The sequence below is a fragment of the Falco biarmicus genome, chromosome 10, assembly GCF_023638135.1.
Source record: "Falco biarmicus isolate bFalBia1 chromosome 10, bFalBia1.pri, whole genome shotgun sequence".
Classification (NCBI taxonomy): domain Eukaryota; kingdom Metazoa; phylum Chordata; class Aves; order Falconiformes; family Falconidae; genus Falco; species Falco biarmicus.
The window spans coordinates 22,359,228-22,382,612 of NC_079297.1; the positions used below are offsets into that span (position 1 = coordinate 22,359,228).

A 23,385-nucleotide genomic window follows, 5' to 3' on the forward strand; every position below is an offset into this window, starting at 1 on the left:
GCTGGAGTTGGCAAACAGGCTTTTCTGAACTATGTGCTCCCTGTACCTCCGTCCAAGCCATCAACATCAAACGTGATGGCAGTATTCTTCCAAGATATGAGAAGAGCTGAAATACAGTAAGTGTTGGGCTAATAGCCCTGCTGTTTTCAGGGTGATGTAAATTGAGAGACATGTTGACCGTAGGCCTCATTTGACAGAAAGTCTCTGGCTTAGGTTGAAACTTAACCTACTAATTGCAAAGTCAGTCTGTTTGTTTCTGGCTTGTGGAGCGATGATTATAATCCTGTTTGCAACAGAAACTGGAATGCTATACTAAGTATGAAATAGTTCTTCACCCTACCTAGTATCTTCTTGCCATGATTTCTACTGAGCAGTCTAGTATTCCCTACATCACCCAGCAATCTTTAAATATGAGAATACAAAAATTTCTTGTTTTAGCTCCAGTGTTGTTAAGTGACATTGATTTGAACCATGCAGGACCTTTAGGTTGCGTACTCCAAGCATGCCACATATTTAGCATAGAAATAGACGGATATGAGGGTGTGAGACAGACATGCACTAAACTGATAAAGACATCATCTCAGAGTGTGTATTAAAAATGAATTTCAGTAAATTAAATGTTATATATTAAAAGAATCATATAAATTGCTGGTACAACTAGTCTGTGTTGTTCGGATACCAATTTAATTCCATTTATTCTTGTTAAACTCGTCTTTCCAAATTTGCACATGAGTTTCAGATGATTAAAAAAACTTGATAATACCAATCCAGAATTACATAATAAAGCATATTACAGCTTTTCTTTAGTTATAGTGAGTGGTGGGCACACCTTTCATCCCTGAAAGCCATTTAGTACCATTATACTGTTTGCATGGGTTTGATTACTCATGAATATGAGTTGTGTTCACTAGTTCAACAAATTTAAATTCTTATGGTTTACTACTGCGTCCTCAAAATTGGAAAATGGACCAAAGCTCGGACCATTTATTCAGGCAAAACTATTCCTGCCCAAGCAGGAGCTGCAAAGGCCAATATAAATATAATGCAATTACTATCAGTCTGTGAAAACACGCGTGACTGCTGAGGAGAGAGGAATATGTTATTTGGTGCTAATTGTTTCCTCAAAATCTCCTAATGAGTTAAAATGAAAGTAATTTAAAGAGAGGCTAAACATAAAGGAAAAATTTCCTGAGCAACTATTCCAGAGCCAGGTATTGGCTTCAGGCAGATAGAGGGGGGAATCTGTTCCACCTGAGACACTTAAAAGCTATGAGACAAGAAATTGATGATTAAAAATGTCAATAGATAGGGCTCAGACAGATGTCATTCCTGTCCTTTCTGATTTTTAGTATCTCTGTAGTCTTAAGAATGAACTGGCCCCTTGAGGATGAGCAACAGCCGTGAGTTGTTATTCAAATGTAACTAAATTATAGAGTTATCTGTGTTCTTCTAAGTTACCATTTGTTTAACAGCTAAATTGCTGTAGCGTTGCTGTAGCGTTGGTATTCCAGGCACACTGGGTTGTAAACCTGTGACAAGGTTGGAGTATTGTAGCTTCTTCTACTTTGCACTGGGAAAATCTAACAGACTTTAACGGTGGCTGTTGTTGGGGTATTTCTGCTTTATATTGCATATATTTAAAGATAAATGCAGGCCCTTCTTGATAACTGTAATGAACTGTCAGATCTGTTGTAAAGATTTAATGGTATAGCCAATAGAAAAGTTAATAAGAAAGGACAAAATTGAGCCTTTATATAAAGTTATGTAAAACAGTACATTATTATTTGCATACATCAACTGAATTTGGCATAAAGGTAGGCAGATGGGAGATTTTTTTTTAGAGACAGAGAGAGAATTTTTCATCTCTGCTCATCCAAAGTAGTTGTCTCTGCTTTCAGGGTTTATTTGAAGTAGTCGAATGACTCCTTTGCAGCGGGGAAGCTGTTTGCATAGTGATGTCAGTGACATCCCTTTCTTGCTGTCTCTGTCTCGTGGAAGTTAGGCTCATGCGAGAGCAGGAGATGAGAAGAGGCTGGATTTTATGTATAACTTATGCCTTGCCTGGCTGGGTGAACTTTTCTGGTGTTTTTATGTTGAAGAAAAACTCTCTAACGTGGAAAACAAAGCTGTAATGCTCTGGAACTAACGGAGTTAACTGGCAGGGTACGATTTTAATTCAGGAAGCTTGAGACCTGTGTGATCCCTTCTTGTTAGTACATGGTTCTCCTGCTTATAGGTCTCCTGATCAACAGAGAGCTAAAGATAAGGATCTTGCACCTTTTTGCATGAAAAAGGGCACAGTAAGGATTTGATGAACAGACACTTTTACAATAAAACTCTTCTGTCTCATTGAAGCTGTAGATTGCTAGCTATTACGTGACACTGAGCAGTTTTCCTTTCAGTATTATCACATAGTGACTTAAATGTGATGAGGCATTAGAAAAGATTGAATTATTTTAATTTTACTTTTTCACTGGGTTCTGAAGCCATTGTGTTTTATTTTGAGGTAAATTATCCTATTTATCTTGTCTGCATAAATACCTTTATGAATAATGCAAGAAGCTGGAATGCTAAAAGTAAAAATTACAGACCTGTCCTTAAAGGACAGGATTAACATCCTACGAGAGCTTATTCAAAACAAACTGGTGCCTTTGTTCTACAATACAAAAATGTGCCATTTTTGAGCTTTTGCAAAGCCATTATAGTGGAGTGTTGCCAAATCCATTAACAATTCTGTACCGATGACAGTTAAATAACTGAGTGGGGTAAAAGCAGGCAATGGAATGGTCTGTGCAGGGTCTCTTTAGAAGGCTTGAATGAAAAAAACCTGCAAAAATACTTCCATGGGGGTAAAAGCAGCAATGTCTTATGGTGAAATACAGCTAGAAACAAGAAGTATTACGCTTAATGCAAAGGTAGTGCAGGTATTTAGCTGAAGACTACAGAGGCAAGTTAAGGTTTTGGAATATTTGCAGTTCCCAAGGAAATGCTAAATTGGCTGTTTCTTGCAAGCATTCTGTTTTGGACTATCTGTCTATTAATGCAGACCTACAGAAAGCACCCACAAATTTGAAGGCTGGTGAATGTGTTTTCACTGACTTCTGTGAGCATGGCTTAGCCATGTGGGATGACAAGGTGAAGATGTGCATGTGAAGACCCAGGCTTCTCCATCCATGGCAGGATGCTGCGAGAAGGCAGAGACTGGAGCTGAGAGCTGCGTGCTCGTTCTGCTGCCAGGAGCACTGAGGGTAGGCAAGACCTAAAGCATGGAGACACAGCCAAAAAATGTCCCCTTGTTGTTTCCTCTGGCCTGTGTCATTACAGGATTACTGAACTGGTTTTCTTGTGCTCCTTTGAGAAATGGTTGTAAATTTTGTACTGTTTTCACTGGCAGATCAGAGTTACAGATTTTCCATTCAGCTTAACATAACTTTATGAAGAAAGTATATATATGTGCGTATTCTGGTTAGTATCTGCATACACAAAACACATATATACAGACACACAAAAGTGCATATATGGCTCAAATTGCATAGCAAACCCCAGAACCAGACTTGGATAGAAAGGTATTAATCTTGAGGCAAGTATGCAGGCATAGTGCTAGTGTCTAAAGATGGAAAGGCAAAGATGAGGAAAGGTGAATTGATTCTAATTCCCTGAGCTAGCCATTACGTATATCAGCATCTTCCTATGCAGAAAAGATCCTCAAAAAAGTGTTTTCAAAAGCCATAGTACATCCAGATGGAAACGATCTGTGAAGTGAACTAAGTAATGTCACGGCATGTGACACACCTTTTTATAAAGCTGTTATTTGCAGTTCCCTCTTGGTCTTAGGAACATCTTGAATGATTCTGAATTTCTAAAACAAATCCATAATATTTTCCTATACCTGCGGAGATTTGTTTATACATATGCTACAAATAATGCACAGGATCACAGGAGAAGCTAACAGACTTGATCATAATATTATCTCCCCTTTTAGTCTTTGTGTACATCAAGCATGGGAACAGGAAACTGCGATGTATTAGACAAATGGAGAGAAGCCGCTAATGGTTTTCCCTGTTTATACCGCTGGTCATGTATATTGTATTATGCGGTGCTGCTAATGACGTGTTGCCAAAGGAATACTGGCTTGCTGCAGAAGCAGTGGGAGAGTTGCTTCCCCATTCTCCTCCCAGCTCCACCAGCCCAACCCGTCTCCAGCACGCACACACACGCATGTGCATGCAGGAGAAGGCTGGACTGGAGAGCAAGGAGAGTGAGGAGTTGAACCTGGAGAGGAGAAGCGCAGGGCACTTCCCGTCAGCTGGAAACGGCTTTGGGAGAGGAGAGGTGCTGGTATGGAGCAGAGCTTGAAGTTGTTTTTTTTTTTAGTAGTTGCTTCTGCATGTGTTTTTTGTGGTGGATTTTCCCCAAGAAACTCGCACAGGATCTCCTTTTCCTTTGCCCTCCGCCCATGGCATGGGTAAGGCAGTGCTAGAGCATGTCCACTGGTCTAAGGAGATCAAGGCAGTTAAGGAAGAACCTCTACCACTGAAAGCAAGTCCCATTTTCCCAGCTCTGCTAGTTTAAGAAATTGGTTTGTGTCTCCCTGAACATCAGTGGACAAAAGCTATAGACAGGTATGGTACTGCCAACAATAAAGTCGCCTGGTTTTGAAATAGTTCTGTGTATTGTCTTACTTTTCTGACATAACCTGGAGAGACTCGTACACTGATGCTGCTCTTCTTCCATTGAGTAAACTGCTGCTTAGTTTTGGTATCCTGGCAGACAGACTTTCTGAGACATGATCTGCCAGTCAATTAGTATCCTCCACCATGAGCCTAAATCAAATACACTTTTGAAAGGGCTCAAGTTTAGAAAAAAAAAAAAAAAAAAGAACTTTAGGAAATCTCTATTGATTCTGTAAATTAAAAATGTAAAATGGAATGGATCAAGGTCCGATACAGGACTGACCCAAGGAATCAGTCTTTAAGCAGGAACATTCTCCAGTTCAACACTGACGAAGAAAAGAAAGCAAGAGGAAGGATTAATTTGCAGTTGACCTGTAATAGCAAAGTCATTCACTTTCGAAATAGGATTAAACTTGTTCCATCAGCCATGACATGTGAAAAGATCATGGGTATAAATTCTATTTGCTGTAATGAATTGAAAGTGTCTGAGTTTGCAAGCAGCACTCATCGTTGATGGACAGCTAGATTTGTGCAGTGTTTTAACACTAAAATTAGCTTCAACAGAATAAAAAGTACAGAAAAGGTGGCAGCAGTGACAGATTTTAAAGCATGAAATACTGACTTTATTGTTAGAGGGAAGCTGAATAAAGCTAGAAATAAATAGTGGTTATAACCCTATTATGTAGACAACTTGCTGCATTCTTGAGTGAGGGTGAACGTAAAACTGGAAAAAGGCATTTGTTTAGGTTTCTCAGCCATATTTCAACAAGAACAAATACTGTTACCTAAATGAGGAAAAATAGAACTTTTCTGTGATGTTGCTCGTAAGATGTGAGAAAATGGAACTGTACTGAAGGATACTTCATTCAAATTTATTTTGACGTACATCAGTATGACTCCACTGCAGTCCATGAAATCATATTGGTGTATGTATTTTTGTAAATGGAGATAAAAGCTACACTCTGGTTACTTAATAACCTTAACTCAGTCTTGTGTCAGGATCATGAGACACTGGTACTTTGATGCTTGCAGATTTAAGTGCAGTTTCAGAACATGTTTTCCCCAAATTTTTGTGGTAGGTATACACAATTTTATGTATATTTTAAATGTGCCGGTTGCAGAGAAAAAAATATCAATGGGTGAAAATGGCTAATATTTGTGAATAATATGAGATTCATTTCCATTGACAAGGTAGCCAGCTGAAAACTGTCCAGGGTTAAAAAAAATAATAATAATAAATTAAAAATAGCTTGAGCTAAATAAAGGGATGAAAATATAATAGCTTCTTAAATTACCGCAAGGTTAACATATAATTAATTTGCTAATTTTAATTACAACCCTAAAAAAATGTGCTGAAAAATGCTCAAAGGGGAGAAGCAGCCAGGTGCTAGCTGTGATTAGCCAAGTTACTAGCAATTATGAGGTCTCTGTTAACCACGTTACAGAAATTTTAAGAAGTCCTTTATAAAATCAGGACATTTATTGAAACTCAGCGGGGTATGCATCTTGCTGTACCTTTCCATTGCTACAGACTTGCTGTCACTTGCCTCACTCTTTTCCAGCTAAATGTTTTATTGCAGCTGAAACATGGACTGCTTTTTCTGTTTGTCACACGCTGTTATACATGTACTAGGTATTTATTTTGGTCATATAAACAGAAGAGATTAAATATTGGTTGCAAAGTTCTCTGAGCACCTTAGGTGCCAGATAGCTGACAGTATCACGGCTGAACACTGGAAACAGCAATCCTGAAGAAAATGCTTTTCCTTCCGAAGGTGTCCTGGGACATGCAGTTTGTATAGCAGAAATGTAGCTGCTTTTCAGTGGAGAACCTGCTCTGCAATGCTTCATATGCACCGACAAATGTAACTTCCGAGTTAAAAAAAAAGGGGGGGGGGGCCCAAAAAAATCTGCATGTTTGCTTTGCATTTTAAGCTAATCATGGTGTATACAAATGTTTTGTATGTATCAAATTCCATGATGTATTATTGTATTATTGTTCTTTTTTATTGTTATGTGAGTCATGTTTTAAGTGTCTGTTGTTGGGAACCGTAATAACCTTGATCTATCTATTAAAGGAAGACTTTTTTTAAAAAAAATATTAAAAAAAATAAAATAAAAAGAAAACAAACCAAAAAACCACACACAACAAAATGAAAAAAACCAACAACATTAAAAAAAACAAACAACAAACCAAACCTAAAGCATTGGTGTCAAAGGAAATTAATTTCCTGGCTGGCTTGTGTTTTTCTCTGAGGCAGATATTGATGAGTGTGCAGAGGGGATCATTGAGTGTCACAACCATTCACGCTGTGTTAACCTCCCAGGGTGGTACCACTGTGAGTGCAGAAGCGGTTTCCATGACAATGGAAGCTATTCTCTTTCCGGGGAGTCCTGTGTTGGTAAGCAATGATCAGCATAGCACTTTTTTTTTCCTCCTTCTGCATGGTGTTACAAAGTGACTATTGAGACAATGTCCTGAGCAGTTGTTGTGTTTAATACTAAAATGAGAATGCAAGCGAGCGTGGCTGCGTTTGTCAGCATCCCCGGCCACGCAGTGTGGGTGCTGGTTCAAGGCGAGTCACATTTTTGAACGGTTATTACAGGAGGGAGGCGGTTGGAAATCCAATTTACTGGGCTTTGCCATTTATCATAATAAATTGCTGTAAAACTTGAAGTGAAAGTAGGCTTTCTGGGGAGCGTAATAGGTCATAAAAGGGGAAGAGTTGGTTTTCCATTTTCAAATTTCAGCAGAGCAATAAGAGAACACATGTGGGGTATGTCTCCGCTGCTTTGCTTTGTTTGTTTTCCATTGTTTGGCATCTTCATCCTTTTATTTTTAGTTATGCGAATAGCATTACGCTCTTTATGCACCGTATATGCAGAATAAGACCCTAAGAGCATGAACAGAGAGGAATTTCTAAAGGAATGCAGAGGAGTTAGTTGTTTCTATGGGAGGATAGAGGATGAGGCTCCTTGAGGATTTGGTGCTCATTCTTGCAGCCTGGGTGCCTTTCACTGGCTCTAAGAGTTTGTGTGCCACTGCTGCAAGTAGGCAATAATAAAATCATAGTGAAGATCCTAATTGTGGCTTAACTCTGCCTTAAAATTTCTCCATCTTTTTACTTATTTTCAGAAGCCTTATACGTAATTTCTATATGATATTTTTTCAGATGACTTTAAAACTATTTAGAAAGGTTCCCATTTTAACTTCTATAGAGACCGACAACTTTGCATAGTTCTGTGTTCTTCAGAATTTCAGTTACTCCATCTAGATCTACTCAGCTCTATGAATTTTCTATGAAAGGTTTTCTGCTTCTTCTATGATTATTTTTTTTTAACACTGTGAGTTTTCATTTAGTATATCCATAAGTGCAAAGGGCTCTTTCTAAGATTTAAAGTAAAAATGTATATATTTTATTGCAGGTTTTTATTACAAATTTACTTGTAACAAACATTTCCACCTTATATGAATTTTGGCTATTAGAAGTCCTTGGGATAAGATAGCATTGTGTTTCGAAAACACAGAGGAACAATAATTATTTTCAAAAGCAATATTTTGTAGATTGTCCAGCTATATTAGTGCTGTGGTGTAACCCCAGCCGGCAGCTCAGCCCCACACAGCTGCTCGCTCGCTCTTCCCTGGTGGGATGGGGGAGAGAACCAGAAGAGTAAAAATGAGTAAACTCATGGGCTGAGAGAAAGGCAGTTTAACGGGTAAAGCAAAAGCCACACACAGGGAAGCAAAGCAAAGCGAGGAAGCCCTTTGCCATTTCACAGGGGCAGGCAGGTGCCCAGCCACCCCCAGGACAGCAGGGCTCCGCCACGCATAGCGGTGACTTGGGAGGACAAACGCCGTCACTCCCAACGTCCCCCCCGTCCTTCTTCTCCCCCAGCTTTCCATGCCGAGCGTGACGCCGCATGGGATGGGATGTCCCTTTGGTCCGTGGGGCTCGGCTGTCCCGGCTGTGTCCCCTGCCAGCCCCTGGTGCCCCCCAGCCTGCTGGCTGGCAGGTGAGGAGCAGGAAAGGCCTTGAATTGACAGACCAGAGGCTGTGGGGCCCCTCAGTGGGACCTGGGCAGACTGGAGAGCTGGGTGGAGAGGGACCTGGTGAGGCTCAGCAGGGGCAAGTGTGAGGTCCCGCACCTGGGGAGGGAGAACCCCCTGTACCAGCACAGGCCGGGGCTGACCTGCTGGAGGGCAGCTCTGCAGAGGAGGCCCTGGGACTGCTGGTGGGCAGCAGGTTGCCCCCGAGCCAGCAGCATGCCCGTGTGGCCAAGGTGGCCACTGGGCTCCTGGGGTGCATGAGGAGGAGCGTGGCCAGCAGGTGCAGGGAGGTGATTCCCCCAGCTCTGCTCCGTCCTGGTGAGGCCGCACCTGGAGCGCTGTGCCCAGTGCTGGGCTCCCCAGTTCCCGGGACAGGGAACTGCTGGGGAGGGGCCAGCGGAAGCTACGAAGGTGATGAGGGGCTGGAGCATCTCCCTCGTGAGGAAAGGCTGGGAGAGCTGGGGCTGGGAAGAGAAGACTGAGGTGGGGAATCTTACAGTGTCTACAAATATCTTAAGGGCGAGTGCCAGCAGGACGGGGCCAGGCTCTTTTCAGTGGTGTCCAGCGACAGGACAAGGGGCAACAGGCATGAACTACACCACAATAAGTTCCATCTGAACATCAGGAAAAACACCTTTGTCTTGAGGGTGGCAGAGCGCTGGGATAGGCTGCCAGAGAGGCTGTGCAGTCTCCTTCTCTGGAGACATGCAAAACTCACCTGGGTGTGATCCTGTGTAGCCTGCTCTAGCAGGGGGTCAGACCAGATGGTCTCCAGAGGCCCCTTCCACCCCTGACCATGCTGTGACTGTGTAAGCAGTGCTCAGCAGTAACTAAAACATCCCTCAATTTTCAACGCTATTTCCAGCACAAATCCAAAGCATAGCTCTATACTAGCTACTCTGAAGAAAATTAACTCTACTCCAGCCAAAACCAGCACACTTAGCATTTTACACATTGTCCTAAGCTGACAGCTCAATAAAATCACAGCAGTGAACTTCATTGTGGTAACTGTGTAAAAGAAATGGCAGGTTTTAAAGCATTTTGGGACTTAATAGGTAAAACACCACATGACAGTCTCATATTTCTAAACAAATTATCAAATGTTAAGAATTCTTTTCTGGTTTACATTTAGATCTCTTTTTTTTTTTTTTACATGTAAATTCTGTAAAAGGAGTGATGGGTAGAGCAATGTTGAAAATACTTGCTTTAGGAGAAGTCGAAGCACCATGACATAGCCTTCAAAAAGCCCTGAGGCAACTGGGGATAAGGGTCATTCCTAGCATTCCTGACACCTGCCTGTACTGCTTGTGTGGGGAACCCCATCCCTTGCCAGGCTGACCTTACAGAGCTGGTTTGGGACAAAGAAGTTCTAAGGCTCAGGCTGGTCTCAGGGAAAAAGAGGTGCATAGACAAGGCTGTGGTTTTGAATGGCTCATAGGTAGGCTCAGCTTCTGAAAAAGTCATTATTGCTTGCATTGCATCACGGCTAAAGGGAAGAGCACTTGGCTACCCTGCAGCAAAAAAAGAGCCTAAAATGTTCTGGATTCTGTGGGGATTGGAGGGATGAGTTTTCCTGAAAACAAACTGCCCTTGCTTTGACCTGCACAGCGTGCTGGAAGTTTGTAAGGTGAGGTGCTCATCTTGCCATATGCAAGTTGTAAACAGAACGTGAAATTAGCAGGGTTATTTTAACGAAATAGCTCTTCTGAACCATCTGCTGCAGGGTACCAGTGAGGAAGAGAATAAACCAGTTTATTTTATTTCATTATACTGGTTAACCAATTAAAAATTAATTGAAAGACTCTGCTAACCCACAATGACAAAGGAATTTCGAAGTGTGATATTGAAGTGCAACTAAGAATTGGTTAAAATGACATAGATAACACTACGCATTCTGCCTAGACCTTGGTTTCTTGAACACTGGCTTCCACCACATTACAGAGCTCGTTTGCATGGTGGAGTCTTTAGAGTCAAGGCCAGTGTCATTCAGTCTGCTCCAGATGGAAGAGGTTTCATCTGCATAGCAACAGCGTTTTGTCCTGGTGTATTTTCCAGACTGTATACTGAAATCCTAGCATGTACCTGAGGTGGATTTGGACCATTGCCCTTCAGTGTGTTTTGGAACGTTTCTCCTTCCTCTTGAAGGATAAAACCCAGAGAACAATAAATAGGCTAAGAGCATAACTACAAACAAATAATAAAAAAAGATCAAACCCTCCTTCACAAAAAAATAGTAGTAATAACATATGAAAATCATAAGGCAGTGGGAGGGAGTACTCTGCTCTGACAGATTGCCCAGAGCCCAGGCAGCCAGTTGCTTTTGCTGGATGCATTTATGTATCTCTGGGTTAACCCCCTTTCCCATTTTTATGTAGGTGGTCTTGTAGCTGAGTCATTGCTTGCGGTGTCTCTGCAGTGCTTGCAGAACATTTTAAAAAAATAACATCTATTTGGGAAGTGTTGTGATACTTTAGTGCTTCTAAAAGCTATATCCTCATTGACTAGCAGAAAACAGTGGAGTTTGGCCCCTGGCAAGGGACAGAGGTGTAACGGATGTGGCAGGGAAGGTCACAGTGTTGCTCCAGAGCTTGGGCAGTAAGGATGTATGACTTCGCCAGGCCACTTCAAGCTTGGGAAGATTCTTTTATTACTCAAAATACCAACCGAAGGCAGCTTTGAAAAGGGAATATATTTCCATGGCTATGTGTTTATAAAAGATGGCAGCTTCATAAGGTGATAGTGAGCAGGCTCAAATTAAGAGAATGTAATTTAATTTTCAGCGGTAGCATTTTTATGAGGCGCTGGCCTTTCACAATATGTTATTAAGAATACTGCTTGCAGACAAAAGGCAATTGCTGCACTAAGTTGTTAGCAAAGTTTGCTTGGCAATTAAAACATAGGCTATAGCTGCTGGGTTGTGTATTTTTTTTTTCTTTTTTTAATATGAACATTGCTACGCTTTAAGGTTAACAAACAAAAGTACTTTATAGAGAACTATGAGCTGTCATATGATGTTCATCCCAGTATTAACTACTATCTACTGGTACCATATTGAAGTAACTGACATACGTTGTTTTTTCCCTGCGCTAAGTACCTGTTGCCAAATACTGCTATCTCATAAGGTAATCATCGAATAAACCCTCACCATTGAATTTTCAGTGATAACCTTTAAGATTATCAGAACCAAAAGCTGGCAAAGAAATGCTGTGTTCTGGGGAGTTCATAATGTCCCACAAAGCTCACTCCCATCTACAGCAGCAAAATAAAAGCAAATTAAATTGGTTTTTACACTCCATCTCTCTTTAAGCAAGATGCTTCCAGTCTGTAAAGAGCTGTTCAGACCCTGGCGTGCAAAATTCCTGATCCCATCTTTTTCATGATGTTTTCTGGTTTTGAGTTTCTGTGTTGTGACTTGCAAGCACAGAAGGAAAAACAACCAAGGCAGCAGTCCCTGTCAGTCGTTGGTTATTTTTTTCTTTTCTTTAAGAATCAGTGCAACTTTTGTAGGGAAGCTTAACATGGATCCTCCTCCCACCAAAAACCCACAGGATTCACCATGTATTTCACCCTGAAAGGTTGCGTAGCTAGACCTCATGGCAGGGCTAGAGTAGCTGCTGGGGGGAAATGAAAGCTGGAAAAAGGCAGGACTCAGCAGCTTGTGGAAAAAAACCCCTCCACATATGTTAGTCTCCCACAAAAGTTGGGTGAAGCAGAGCTGGAGAGTGAGATCTGAATGGGATTAAAACCGGTTCCTGAAGCTTTCATAGATTCCATAGTGTGCTGCAGTGTTGTCCTGTTACCTAGATTAGAAAGAAAAAGGAGGTTTGTTCTTTGTTTATTTTGCCCCCTTCCTGTGTCAAACAAAACGCTAGAGCCATCCTGTGAAAATCTTCCTATATGCCTGAGAATTGTTTTTCTATCTCTAGTTAGAGAAGTGGTGCATAGACAGAAAGGTTTGCGTGTGGTACAGTGTCCCAGACCAACACTAGAACCTGCTGGTTTACGACTTTCTTCTGTTCTGCTCATAGAATTTTTTAGACTCTGATATTATGAGCATTGTGTCTGTGGATTTTATCCTGCAAAATAAAAATAATGTTGCTTACTTTCCTTTTAGTAAATTCTGATTCTTGTATTCTAAGAGAAAGTTGCATTCCATGTCTTCAAGGTAACTGTATGTAGTCATTTCTGTATTTTCCAGAAAGCATTAGTAAATCCTATATTCAGTCTCTAATTTACTGTGCGATGTTCTTTAATAGACCATTATGTCTCTATAGAATAAAAGTACTTTCATAAAATATTTTCTAACTAAAAATGAATCTGTTTAGTGATTTAGTTTTTTCAAAGATGAGTCCAAATAACTTTGATTTAGAAAGAAGGCAAATACATTAAGTGACAAGTTGCCTGTGAAATATGATATGTCAAAACAGTGTTTAGTTAACTTGTACATACATTGGTTTGGTGGCTCAGCGTACATTTTTCACGTTAACATTTTACTGTAATGGTTTAATGTACCGTAACAGTTAAAATTAGCACATTAGCAGGGTTCTTTCTTCTGCAACAGCTTATCATGATATTACAGAGCACCACACTGCATGACTTGCTTGCACACATTTATTAAGGTGCTATAGAAAAGTCGTACCATTAAAACCTGAATAGCCTTGAAAACTAAGAAATGAAGTAGCTAGGGATTGGTTTAAAATTTCAGTTAAACCAAGTTAATGAGCTGGTGTTGATATGTACAGTCATGCTTGTCTTCTACCCCATTCAAATACAGTGGCCATGGGACCTCTCATAATATCTGAAGCAAAATACTTCTCATTACAGCCAAAAAGGATGGAAAAGGAAATTGCATCTCAGGGGATTATCTTATTCCATTTTGATTCTGATTTCTTGTGTGCCCAAGTTACCAAGCTGTCTTTATGTACTTTGAGAGCGCATTGGGAAATGTGCACATCTTGGGTGGTTTGTTTTCCTTCTTTTCCCATCCACGAAATATGACTAGTTGCGTTGCGACTAAAATACATATGATCATGTACTTGTTGCCATACATTTGTTTAAGGAAGCACAGAGTGGGAGTGCTTGAAGAGTGAACATCTTCATGGGTTTTATGTAGTCCTGTGCAACGTTTGAGATGCCATGTCTTGGCAGCAATCACTTTGCTGTCAGCTATATGTTGATAGAAAATAGCGAAAGGGTAGCATTACAAGCACACTTTGGTTATGGTCATTTACACTATATCCTCACTTTTCCTTGGAAAGGAACTGTGTGGAGGGGGTACGTAAAGCTCTGCCACTTTTACTTGGGTTAATTAGTAGGTTTTGCCACAGATTATCTCAATATAATGAATAAAATTGCAAAATCCTATTCCAGGTGCACGATAGAAATAACATCCCAAAAGTCAAGACAGACATTTTGTTCTTGTGCTGTATGCAGGGAAGGACTTTGGAGCCTCCTTGCTATCTCACATATCTGCTTGTCCATTCAGAGTTGTTTGATTTGTAAATTAATATTTCATCTTCTTCCCATCTAGTGTTGTTATAATGGGAGATAAGGAGTTGGGTACAGTTTTGCCTTGCTTGTGATTAACTGTTCCAGTTGTGGCCCTGCATCTTCTGAGAGCAGCTGTGGGAAAGCAAATGAAACCTGAGAGGAGTGTGGGGAATTTGAGCTGAGCAAGGTTCTGAATAATATAAAAATAATCTATGTGCAAGAGTCTTGTCATGCAATTTTCATATTCATTAAGATATTGGTTTGTACATGTTCAGAATTTTAAACTAAGCTAATTTTTCATCACCTAAGTAGGCATGTTGACTCCAGTTGTTCAGAGAAATTTCACACTAAAGACGACTTTTTTCTTCCATGTTTTGCATAGCCATCTACATGATGATCTCATGTCAGTATGAGCAGGTCCATTTGATCTCATTAAACTGAAATACTTTCTTAAGCTAACTGGGAGCTAACAATATGGGAGCATTTCTCTGGGTTCTTTTCCTTCCCCACCCCCCCCAAGTCTGGTTTGAGGCTGAAAGAGTGAAAGGGACAAAAACATGTTACGTTTATAATTTCTTTACCTGAAGTTACTGGGAATGTTGACTGTTCTGCCTTTCAGAAGTGCAATCAGTGACAAAGGAAAAACTGCCAAAGGGGTGTTCTCAGAAAATTAGCTCTATTAAAAGTTCAGCTGGAAATGAATGCAGAGTCCAAGCATTTTATGTTTGATTAATAATGAAAACTTTTAAATAATAAATGCTATAAAATAATAAGAAACCATCATTTGCATAAAGAACAACAACAACAACAAAAAAAGTGCAAACAGCAGCAATTAGGAATTTGTGTTCATGGTATGTTACTCAGCTTTGCTTGATTGGTTTCTTTGTCAAGAAAGTCCCATTCACCAGTTTGCGCCGCCCTTAATGGGGGCATGCTTTTTGCGTGTGCTAAAGAGAGGAGAGTAGTAGCAGTAAGTAAATAGGATGTTCTTCCCTTTTGGATATGTGTAACAGATTAAGTTGGCTTTGTGCAATGTGAACAGGTCTGTACCACTGACAATATGAATAATGTTATTTTCTATAATTGCTAACATCTGGCTTTACATAAATCTGTTAAATTACATGGAAACAGAATTAGATTTCTGTGTCGTAAGTAAAGCAATTACATGGAACTCTGTAGGCAATATGGCTTTATATTCATCTGTGAAATCCTTTTAGTTTTGAACTGTGAAAGCTACCCTTCTAATCTGCACTGTGATCCTACTACATGAGATAGATATATATATATATATGCTATTTAAGGAGCCTTTAATATGGTGAGGGAGAGAATATTGATGAGGCTTGGTGAAATCACCAAAGACAAACAATGCTTCATTTATACCTTTGTCTTTAACATAAAATAGAAGTCAAATTCTATTGAAAGGGAAATGGGATATTTTTAAGAATATTTTTAGTCTTAACAGTAGGTGTTTAGGTATAATTCATTTAACCAGTCCACTCGTTGCTCTGTTCATGTCAGTCTTTATGGGTTTTACCTCCCATAATAATTTGGCACTTGTTAACCACTGAACTACAAGTTAAATTTCTCTTAGTGCAGCACCTTTCACACTACTGGTAGTGAACCTTTCAAGTATTCTGTTGGTACTAAGCCACACACTGGAACGATAATGTTCTTCTTGGGCGATTAAGACTGTCAGGCCAGCAAAATACACCATTTTTAGGGAAGTCTGAGTGACAAGCAATCAAATTGTGCTATCAGGCCACTGGGAACATCTCTGGCAAGGGACTGGCCCACCGGTTACCCCAGGAGTGAAGCCCATGTGCAATGTAATTGCCTCCAGCTTCCCTGGTGGCTGTAAGCAGAAAGAGGAACAGGCAATTTCTGGTGGCCCAGGTCCCTGACTCGGTTGTGGAGGTTGATTTTGCGTTTGGTCAAATCCAAGGGTACTACCACATTTCCACATGTTCCTGGGCTGTTTATGAATTGAAATCAGGAATTTTACAAACCAGGTGAGAGGGAATTTAGTGGTGTGATTGTTACAGAGTTTCCTTCAGCAGATTGAGAGAATTGTTAGAGTCTTTTTAAGATCTGGCTTTCTGAGGAGATGACTGTCCAAACAGTAGGGCAAGTGGCCAGCACATCCTACCTAAATTAAACTTTAGGTAATTTTTCTTTGTGAATTCTATTGAATTTTTAAATTTGTTGTTATAGAGAGGAGTTGAAAGTACTCGGGTAATATTGAACAGTTATAAATCTCATGCTAGTAATATGGTCATTTTAAGTGGTGTGATGGTTCTTCCTTGTAATTTCTGAATTCATATGGTAGTATTCTGAAATTCTCATGACCAAAACTGTCACATACTTCTAAATGACTTTCTTCTTCAGCCACCCTCCCACCATTGGTAACAGTTTTCATTGTTCGTGTTGGAAGAAAAGAGACCTACCAGTTTACTGGTATTTTTTCTGGACAATCTGTCAATATATTGTTTAAGAACAGTTCAAAATTATTTTCTGAAAGAAATACCTGTTTTTAATAATGTGCTTAAAAATCTCATGGCTTTTGCTGCAAGAAAAAGAAGGCTGCATTAACTCCCTGGATAAATTCATATTACTTAATTATATTTTACTCTCCAAAACCAATTTTAATGGGATACTGTAGTTCACTTCTCTCTAGTGTGTAATGATTTTCTTCTGTTATTTCTTTGTATCATTGCTAAATCATACTTTTCCTGCATAGCTTTCTTCTAAGACCTTTTTTTTCCATGTATAAGGTATCTCTGATTTTATTCTTTATTTCCTTCTTTTTTTTCCTTTTTTTTTCTTCTCAATTCACTCATACCTTCCAGCACTGGGGAAAGGGTGCAATTGACTGCTTTTAGTATGGGAACTGTTGATTGTGCTAGGAACTTATGAAGAATAGTGCACTTCTGTTGCGGTGTAAAGTCCCGAACAGAGTGTGGTCTAATTGACAGAAAGTCACTCTGATTACTCGCTACTTTCCAGTCACTGGGAAATCACAATACACCTTTTCTGATGGTTCAGCTGCATCACTGATACACAGTTCCACTAGGTATGTCAGACTCAGCATTTACAAATAAGCCTGCTGGAGATAGTTTTAAGAATTCTTGGTGGAATTGAAAGAAATGCTGAAATATAACCTAAAAAAAAATAAATCAATGTTTAATTTCTAGCAAGTAAATGTGGAAGATTTGAGAAAGAAGGCACCCCCTTCCATCAGCAAGGCAGATGAGTAGGAATTACTTAATACAGAAATAACATTTGCCCCATGAAAAAAATGTCCAAAGCATTATAAATCTGCTTTTTTTGCAGATATTGATGAGTGTGCCTTAAAGACCCACACCTGTTGGAACGATTCAGCCTGTGTGAACCTGGCAGGAGGGTTTGATTGCCTTTGTCCGTCCGGACCATCTTGCACTGGAGACTGTCCCCATGAAGGCGGCTTCAAGCGGAATGGGCAGGTGTGGACCCTGAAGGAGGACAGATGCTCTGTTTGTTCCTGCAAGGTGAGATCCAGCTGACCTGGGTTTCAGGAGTCCTTGAATCCTTTGGGCTTGTATCAGAAAACAAATATTGCAGTGCCACTGGTGTGGACAAAAATACTAACCTGAGCCCAAGGCACTGAGGCAAAAGGTAAGCTCTGCTGTGGGCACTGAAGCTGTGCTGGGGAAATTCTCTGGGGAAGTAATCTTTTCTTTTTATTTTACACAACCACAGCCACAGCTGAATAATAGCTAACCCTGCTGAGCTTCTACCACATCACCCTGTGGGCCAGAGCCACTCATGCCTTGATGGGGGTCTTGCATTACCCTTTAACATACGGTGCAGGCAATTAGCACGTTTACTGGAAATATTGAAAACTGATTTCTCTTTCACATGAATATGCAGCTCTGAGGGCATGTCCTGTTATCAGTCATCTTCTTGTCAGTGGTTTTCCCTTTACTTGGAATACATGTGAATTAACAGGGCGAGAAGGAAGGCCTGAGCATGAGTAAAAGGTTAAAGGACCTAGCAGCAGGCGCTTAATTTCTTCAAGTGAAGAAGGGTGAAGGCCAGCTTTCTCCTCCTCATCCCAGCTTGGCTGTGTTGGCAGCTCTCTCGCTTGAGCAGTGCAGCTCTCTTGGCACCTTTGGAGAAGCTAGGCATAGTATAAGTAGATCTGCCTTACACATTTAAATCCATTTTTTGTACCCTGCCACCCCCTACCCCCACCCCCCACCCCCCAAAGTTTTCTGTTCTTTTCTGAGTATGGCAGCCAAACTAAAAGAACATTTGACTCGGTTTTCTTCATTTTCACAAGTTAATAGAGGAATGCTGTCATTGAAATAAGAAGAATTTTAGAAATGCACCAGTCTGAGGAACGGTTGGTCTTTTATGACCCCTTTGACCTGATGCGTTCATAGCGCTGTTAAAGCCGTCCTTGGACACAGCAGAACGCTACTGGCCCTTGCATAAGTGTAAGTAAAATGAGACTCTGGCCACTGTAGAAAGCTGAACACAGAGCACGAGAACTGGCCTATCAATCCCCCTGTCTCAGTGCTTATGAGCCAGAGAAGCGTTAGAGGGTTTGAGGGGGACAAGGGAGAAGAGTTGTTTTGAAGTTGCAAGAAGCTTCAAGCCTTATCATTTCTGTATTGCAGTAGTATAGCAGAAGGAAAAATTAAGACTTCAGAGTGAATAGAACTGGCAAAGTATGCTCTTTGGGGCTCAAAAGGGACTATGTTCTTAGTTGCTATATTTTTTTTTGCTTCAAGTAGCCTCAAGCTCCCTAAAACTCCTCCCTTCAGAAGCTGAAATGTACAACTCCACTGAATATATATCAAGGTTTTATTGTAATCTTGGGGAACTGGCTGGCTTATGAAAGGATTTCCAGTCAATAGAGTAAACATTATAATAAATGTGAAGACATCTGGTCTGCCTTTGCAGAATTATAACTATTAGTATTCCCATTTTAGATTGCTTGTAATTTGTTTTATTCGCCATTTCTCATTGCACTTATTTCTTATGTTGAATGCTCTTATTAGTATATGAAAATATACAAAATTATTAGCTAGTACATAGATATTTTAAACTAAGACTGGCAATGTTTGTTGCTATGACTCTTCCTTTGTATCTTCCTCACTTTCCAGGGTTTTTTCCTCTATGCATTAACATTTGCATTTAATTTCATTCCAGTAGCTGCCTGTTTCAAGAGCCAAATTCTTGTCTATAAAACAGGGAGAGCTCCTCCTCTATCATATCCCAGGCAGGACTTAAAGTGTTTATGGAAATACGTTACTGAAACATATTTTTACAAATTGTGATAGCTTCCAATACACCAGACTCCTTCCCAATCTGCTGCAGGACTCTTTCCTTTTCACGCAGTTGCAAGAAGAGCTGACCCTGCTTGACCTTTTTGCAGCCTGCTCGGTTTTCCGTGAGGAAAAGGGCAGAGTGTAACTGAATCATTCCTTATACTTTGTACTTGAACTTTGAAATGATCCTACTGACTTGTTTTATCTAGGAGACAAATCAGCATTTCAGATTTAATGTGTTTTCTTTTGGCTTTTCTTTTGTCATGGTTATTTTAGGAAAGGTCAGATGGATATATTTTGTGCATTGGCTGAAACACAAAGGTGCCATCTTGAGACTATTTTAACTTAAAATCTGGTGCGAAGGAAATGAAATACCTTACTTTGAAGTTCATTAAGTAAGGTTATTTGTGGAGTAGTATACAAGGGAATATGAGAAATTATAATACTTCCGTTATATAATGGAGCAAGGTGTCATTATTGAAGCAAAGGGCATTATTTCAGTGTTTCATAAGACCCGGTCTCTTCAAACCATCCTCATTCAAGTGAATATAAAGTTTACAAAAACCTAAGTTCTCAAAACTATAAATTAACACGGTACCTTAAGTATATCCAATGTGTTTTCTACAGGCATCTTTCTGAACTACTGTGGATTTAATACAATCAGATTTAAGACTGGTGGGAGTTTGAAGGGAAGCGGGGAGCTGTTGCTGTCTCCCATGAAAAAACTAAGCCTGGCTGTAGTCTGGCTGTATCTGGGCTTTTCAGTCTGTCCTCTGATTAAAACAACCCTCCATTCCCTATATGAAAAAAGCCGGGGCAAGGGGGCAGGGGGGATTAGCACAGCACTGGGAACAGAGGATGTGCCAGAGTGAAGTGTGCTCCTGAGGGTGAGAACACTTCGGTAGGGTCTGTCCAGATTGGTCTGGGGGCTCTGTGGAAACCTGAGTCACTGTTTACAGCGATTCCCTTCTGTGACAGTTTTTTCTTTGGTAAGAACAATTTTGTGGTCATACCACCGATGCTTATTAAGCATGTAGAACTGATTGAGGAAGGTGGGGAGGGAGAGATACTAATGAGATGCTCTATGTTATTACCTACCAAACCAAAATAAATAGATTTATGTGTATTTCTCAATCCTCTATATATTTCTCAGTGCTGCTATAGAGCTACAAAGATGCAAGTGAGATGTAGCTTAAGAGGCTTTGTGTCACTGCACTATAGGGATAAAAATGTTTTTTGAAAGGCATGGAACTAATGAGGTTGTAGATAAAACACAGATGCTTAAAGAATAAAGAGAGTAGCTGTGTATTATGATTGCCAAAAGGTCTCTGGCAAAATCATCAGGCTTTGTCAGTGTTCTGAAATAAAGAGAGTAAAGGCAATGTAAAAGGTTAGCTGCTCCCCAGAGGTAACAGCACGGGAGCTCAGCGAAGCACAGAACTACCAGCACTGTCACCAGCTGAAAAGGGAATTTGAAAACTGATCTTGACAGCTTGGAAACTGAACTGGAAGTAGGCAGACAGGTTATTGTTAGCCATTGTTAATCAGCACTCCATTATGGAGAGGAGAGAGACTGCCATAGTTGAGGGCATCGCATTGCTTGGATGCCTGGCACAGCCCCACGTGCCTGGAGCTAGTAGTCATCCTAGCAGAGCTTTTAGGCTGAGCTTGATGTCTGCCCTCAGCAAAGGGTGGAAGATGGCTGTGCTTTCCCACCTGCAAGAATGGAGATTTAATCATAGCTATCCATCAGGGGAGGCTTTTGGCTCTCTTCTTTCACCACTGGCTGAAAGGGGAGGATGACTTCTTTATTTTTTGCGGAATGGGTTTATTCCCAGCATTGCATCTGGACCTGGCTGGACCTGTGGCTAAGGAAATGGGCCACTGCCAGTCTTCCTTATGATTTACTCAAACTGCAGAGTAAGGAAATAAAGCGTGTTTATTCCTTCTTCCACAGCTAAAGCAGCAAACTACCCACAAGTACAGAATCCTTAGTTACCTTAAAGTGATACAAAACTGAATAAAGGCTGTAGGGCAATCTACTCCTCTGCCCCGCAGCTGGCAAAAGCAGTTCATTTCCATGTTAACCTGGCATGTTTTCTACATTTCCATCATTCTGTGTTCTCTCCAGCTTTCCTTGTGAGGCTTAAAAATAATTTTAATTATTTTTACAACAGAAAGTAATATTCTAATCTATTCAAAACTATGATGAAATGCAGCAGTGACACTGACTGACATGGGTATTGTGATTCCTTGATGTTGATTTTGTACATGTTGCGTTGCAGCCAAGACTGGCTTTGCTTAGAAACGAGAGCCAATTTTAAAAGGATCAGAGGAAATCAATTCCCTTGCTTTGATAGGTATCCCTTTATTTGGTGGCAATGAAAAGCTTGTTTTCCTTCTTACATAAGGTACAGGTTTATAGACTCAGAACATGGTTCTGATGAGAATATGGAAAAACTGCTACGAAATGTGTGGAGTTGTTTTAGGAATTGTAGAGTTGTGATCCAAAGCAGGATATAGGCTTCACTCCTCTCACAGCTCTTTACCTACAAGTTGCTACAGGGGAGGCTTTGCTTGAGTAAGGACCAATCCAATAAATGGTACCGAATGAAAAAGAAATTAATTTCTAAACTTTTCGATAATCTCCTTATTGTTAACTGATTTCAGTTCCATCTGTGTGTGGCAGATCAGGATGTTGGCTCACCTACCGCGAGGGGTGTAATTTCAAACACGATAGTCCATCCAATTTTCATGACTAGAATTAGAATCAATATGTTTCTCTGTGGTGCAAATAGAATATATCCTTTTCTCTTTACATGCAGAAGCAATTCTTCTGTTTATCTCAAACAGTTCTGTTTAATGGTCTTTAACAAAATGGGCTGTTCAATGCTGTAAGCAAATATTTAGCAAAATCACATTTTGGAGAGCCTGTGGAATACAGGCCCTCCTTAATACATGAATTGTATTATAATGGATGATGTTAAGTCCATTTAGCTTTAAGCTGGCATACTCGAGGCCCAGATGTGGAACAGAACCAGTGGTGAATTGAGAGTGAAGAATGATTAGTGCTACTACGCTTTTGCTATATTGTTCTGCTATAAAGTTAAAGGGACCACCTTCATAACTTCAATTTATTTATTCAAGTTATTTTCTTCACAGTGATACATTCAGTCAAAATAGCACTAAACAAATACTGTATGTATTAAAGTGGCAGCTGCGTGGAGAGTTCATTGATGTAACCAATGAGATATGAAATGTGTTTACTGTATTTCTTCTCAGATACTGATTTCTTTTAAATTCAATTAGCTGGAGACAGGAAAACAGTATTCTCAGATTCAGACAGTATTGGATCCATGCACTGATAGAAATTGGGACGATACTGGTATTTGAGGTTTTACTCACAACTGGCAGGATCAAATCCTTGTTGACGGTAACATTGAATATGTTAAGAACGTAACATTTCCCGACGTGCTAAAGACGTGCCCTTTGAGATCGATAGATATATACACCCTGTGACCTTATCCAGGCTGCTACCTGGCAGTTTGTGGTTGATGTCAGGGCAATGTGTCCTTGCAGGATGGGAGGATTTTCTGCCGGAGGACAGCCTGCGACTGCAAGAACCCCAGCGCTGATCTCTTTTGCTGCCCGGAGTGCGACACCCGTGTCACCAGCCAGTGCCTCGACCAAACTGGGCACAAGCTCTACCGCAGTGGGGACAACTGGACCTACAGTTGTCAGCAGTGCCGTTGCCTGGTATGGGCAAAGCGTTTCGGAAGGGAGCAAGAATAATAAGGATTGTGATTTTTATCAAAGCATACCTGGAAGCAGGCTCTTGGCTCTCTTTTCACCTGCTTTTCAG

The 23,385-nt window shown here is 40.4% G+C and overlaps 1 protein-coding gene across 4 annotated transcripts in view; it reads left to right on the forward strand.

Annotated features, from left to right (window-relative positions):
• NELL1 (neural EGFL like 1) overlaps positions 1–23,385 on the forward strand; it is a 292,061-nt gene that overhangs the window by 263,561 nt on the left and 5,115 nt on the right. For 2 of the 4 annotated variants that reach the window (XM_056354990.1, XM_056354988.1), the window contains 3 exons: positions 6,935–7,075; positions 17,542–17,735; positions 23,103–23,279. In XM_056354990.1, coding sequence (XP_056210965.1) covers positions 6,935–7,075; positions 17,542–17,735; positions 23,103–23,279 — 512 coding nt within the window. The remainder of the gene's footprint in view (positions 1–6,934; positions 7,076–17,541; positions 17,736–23,102; positions 23,280–23,385) is intronic. The other 2 variants (XM_056354987.1, XM_056354989.1) reach the window with 2 other exon arrangements.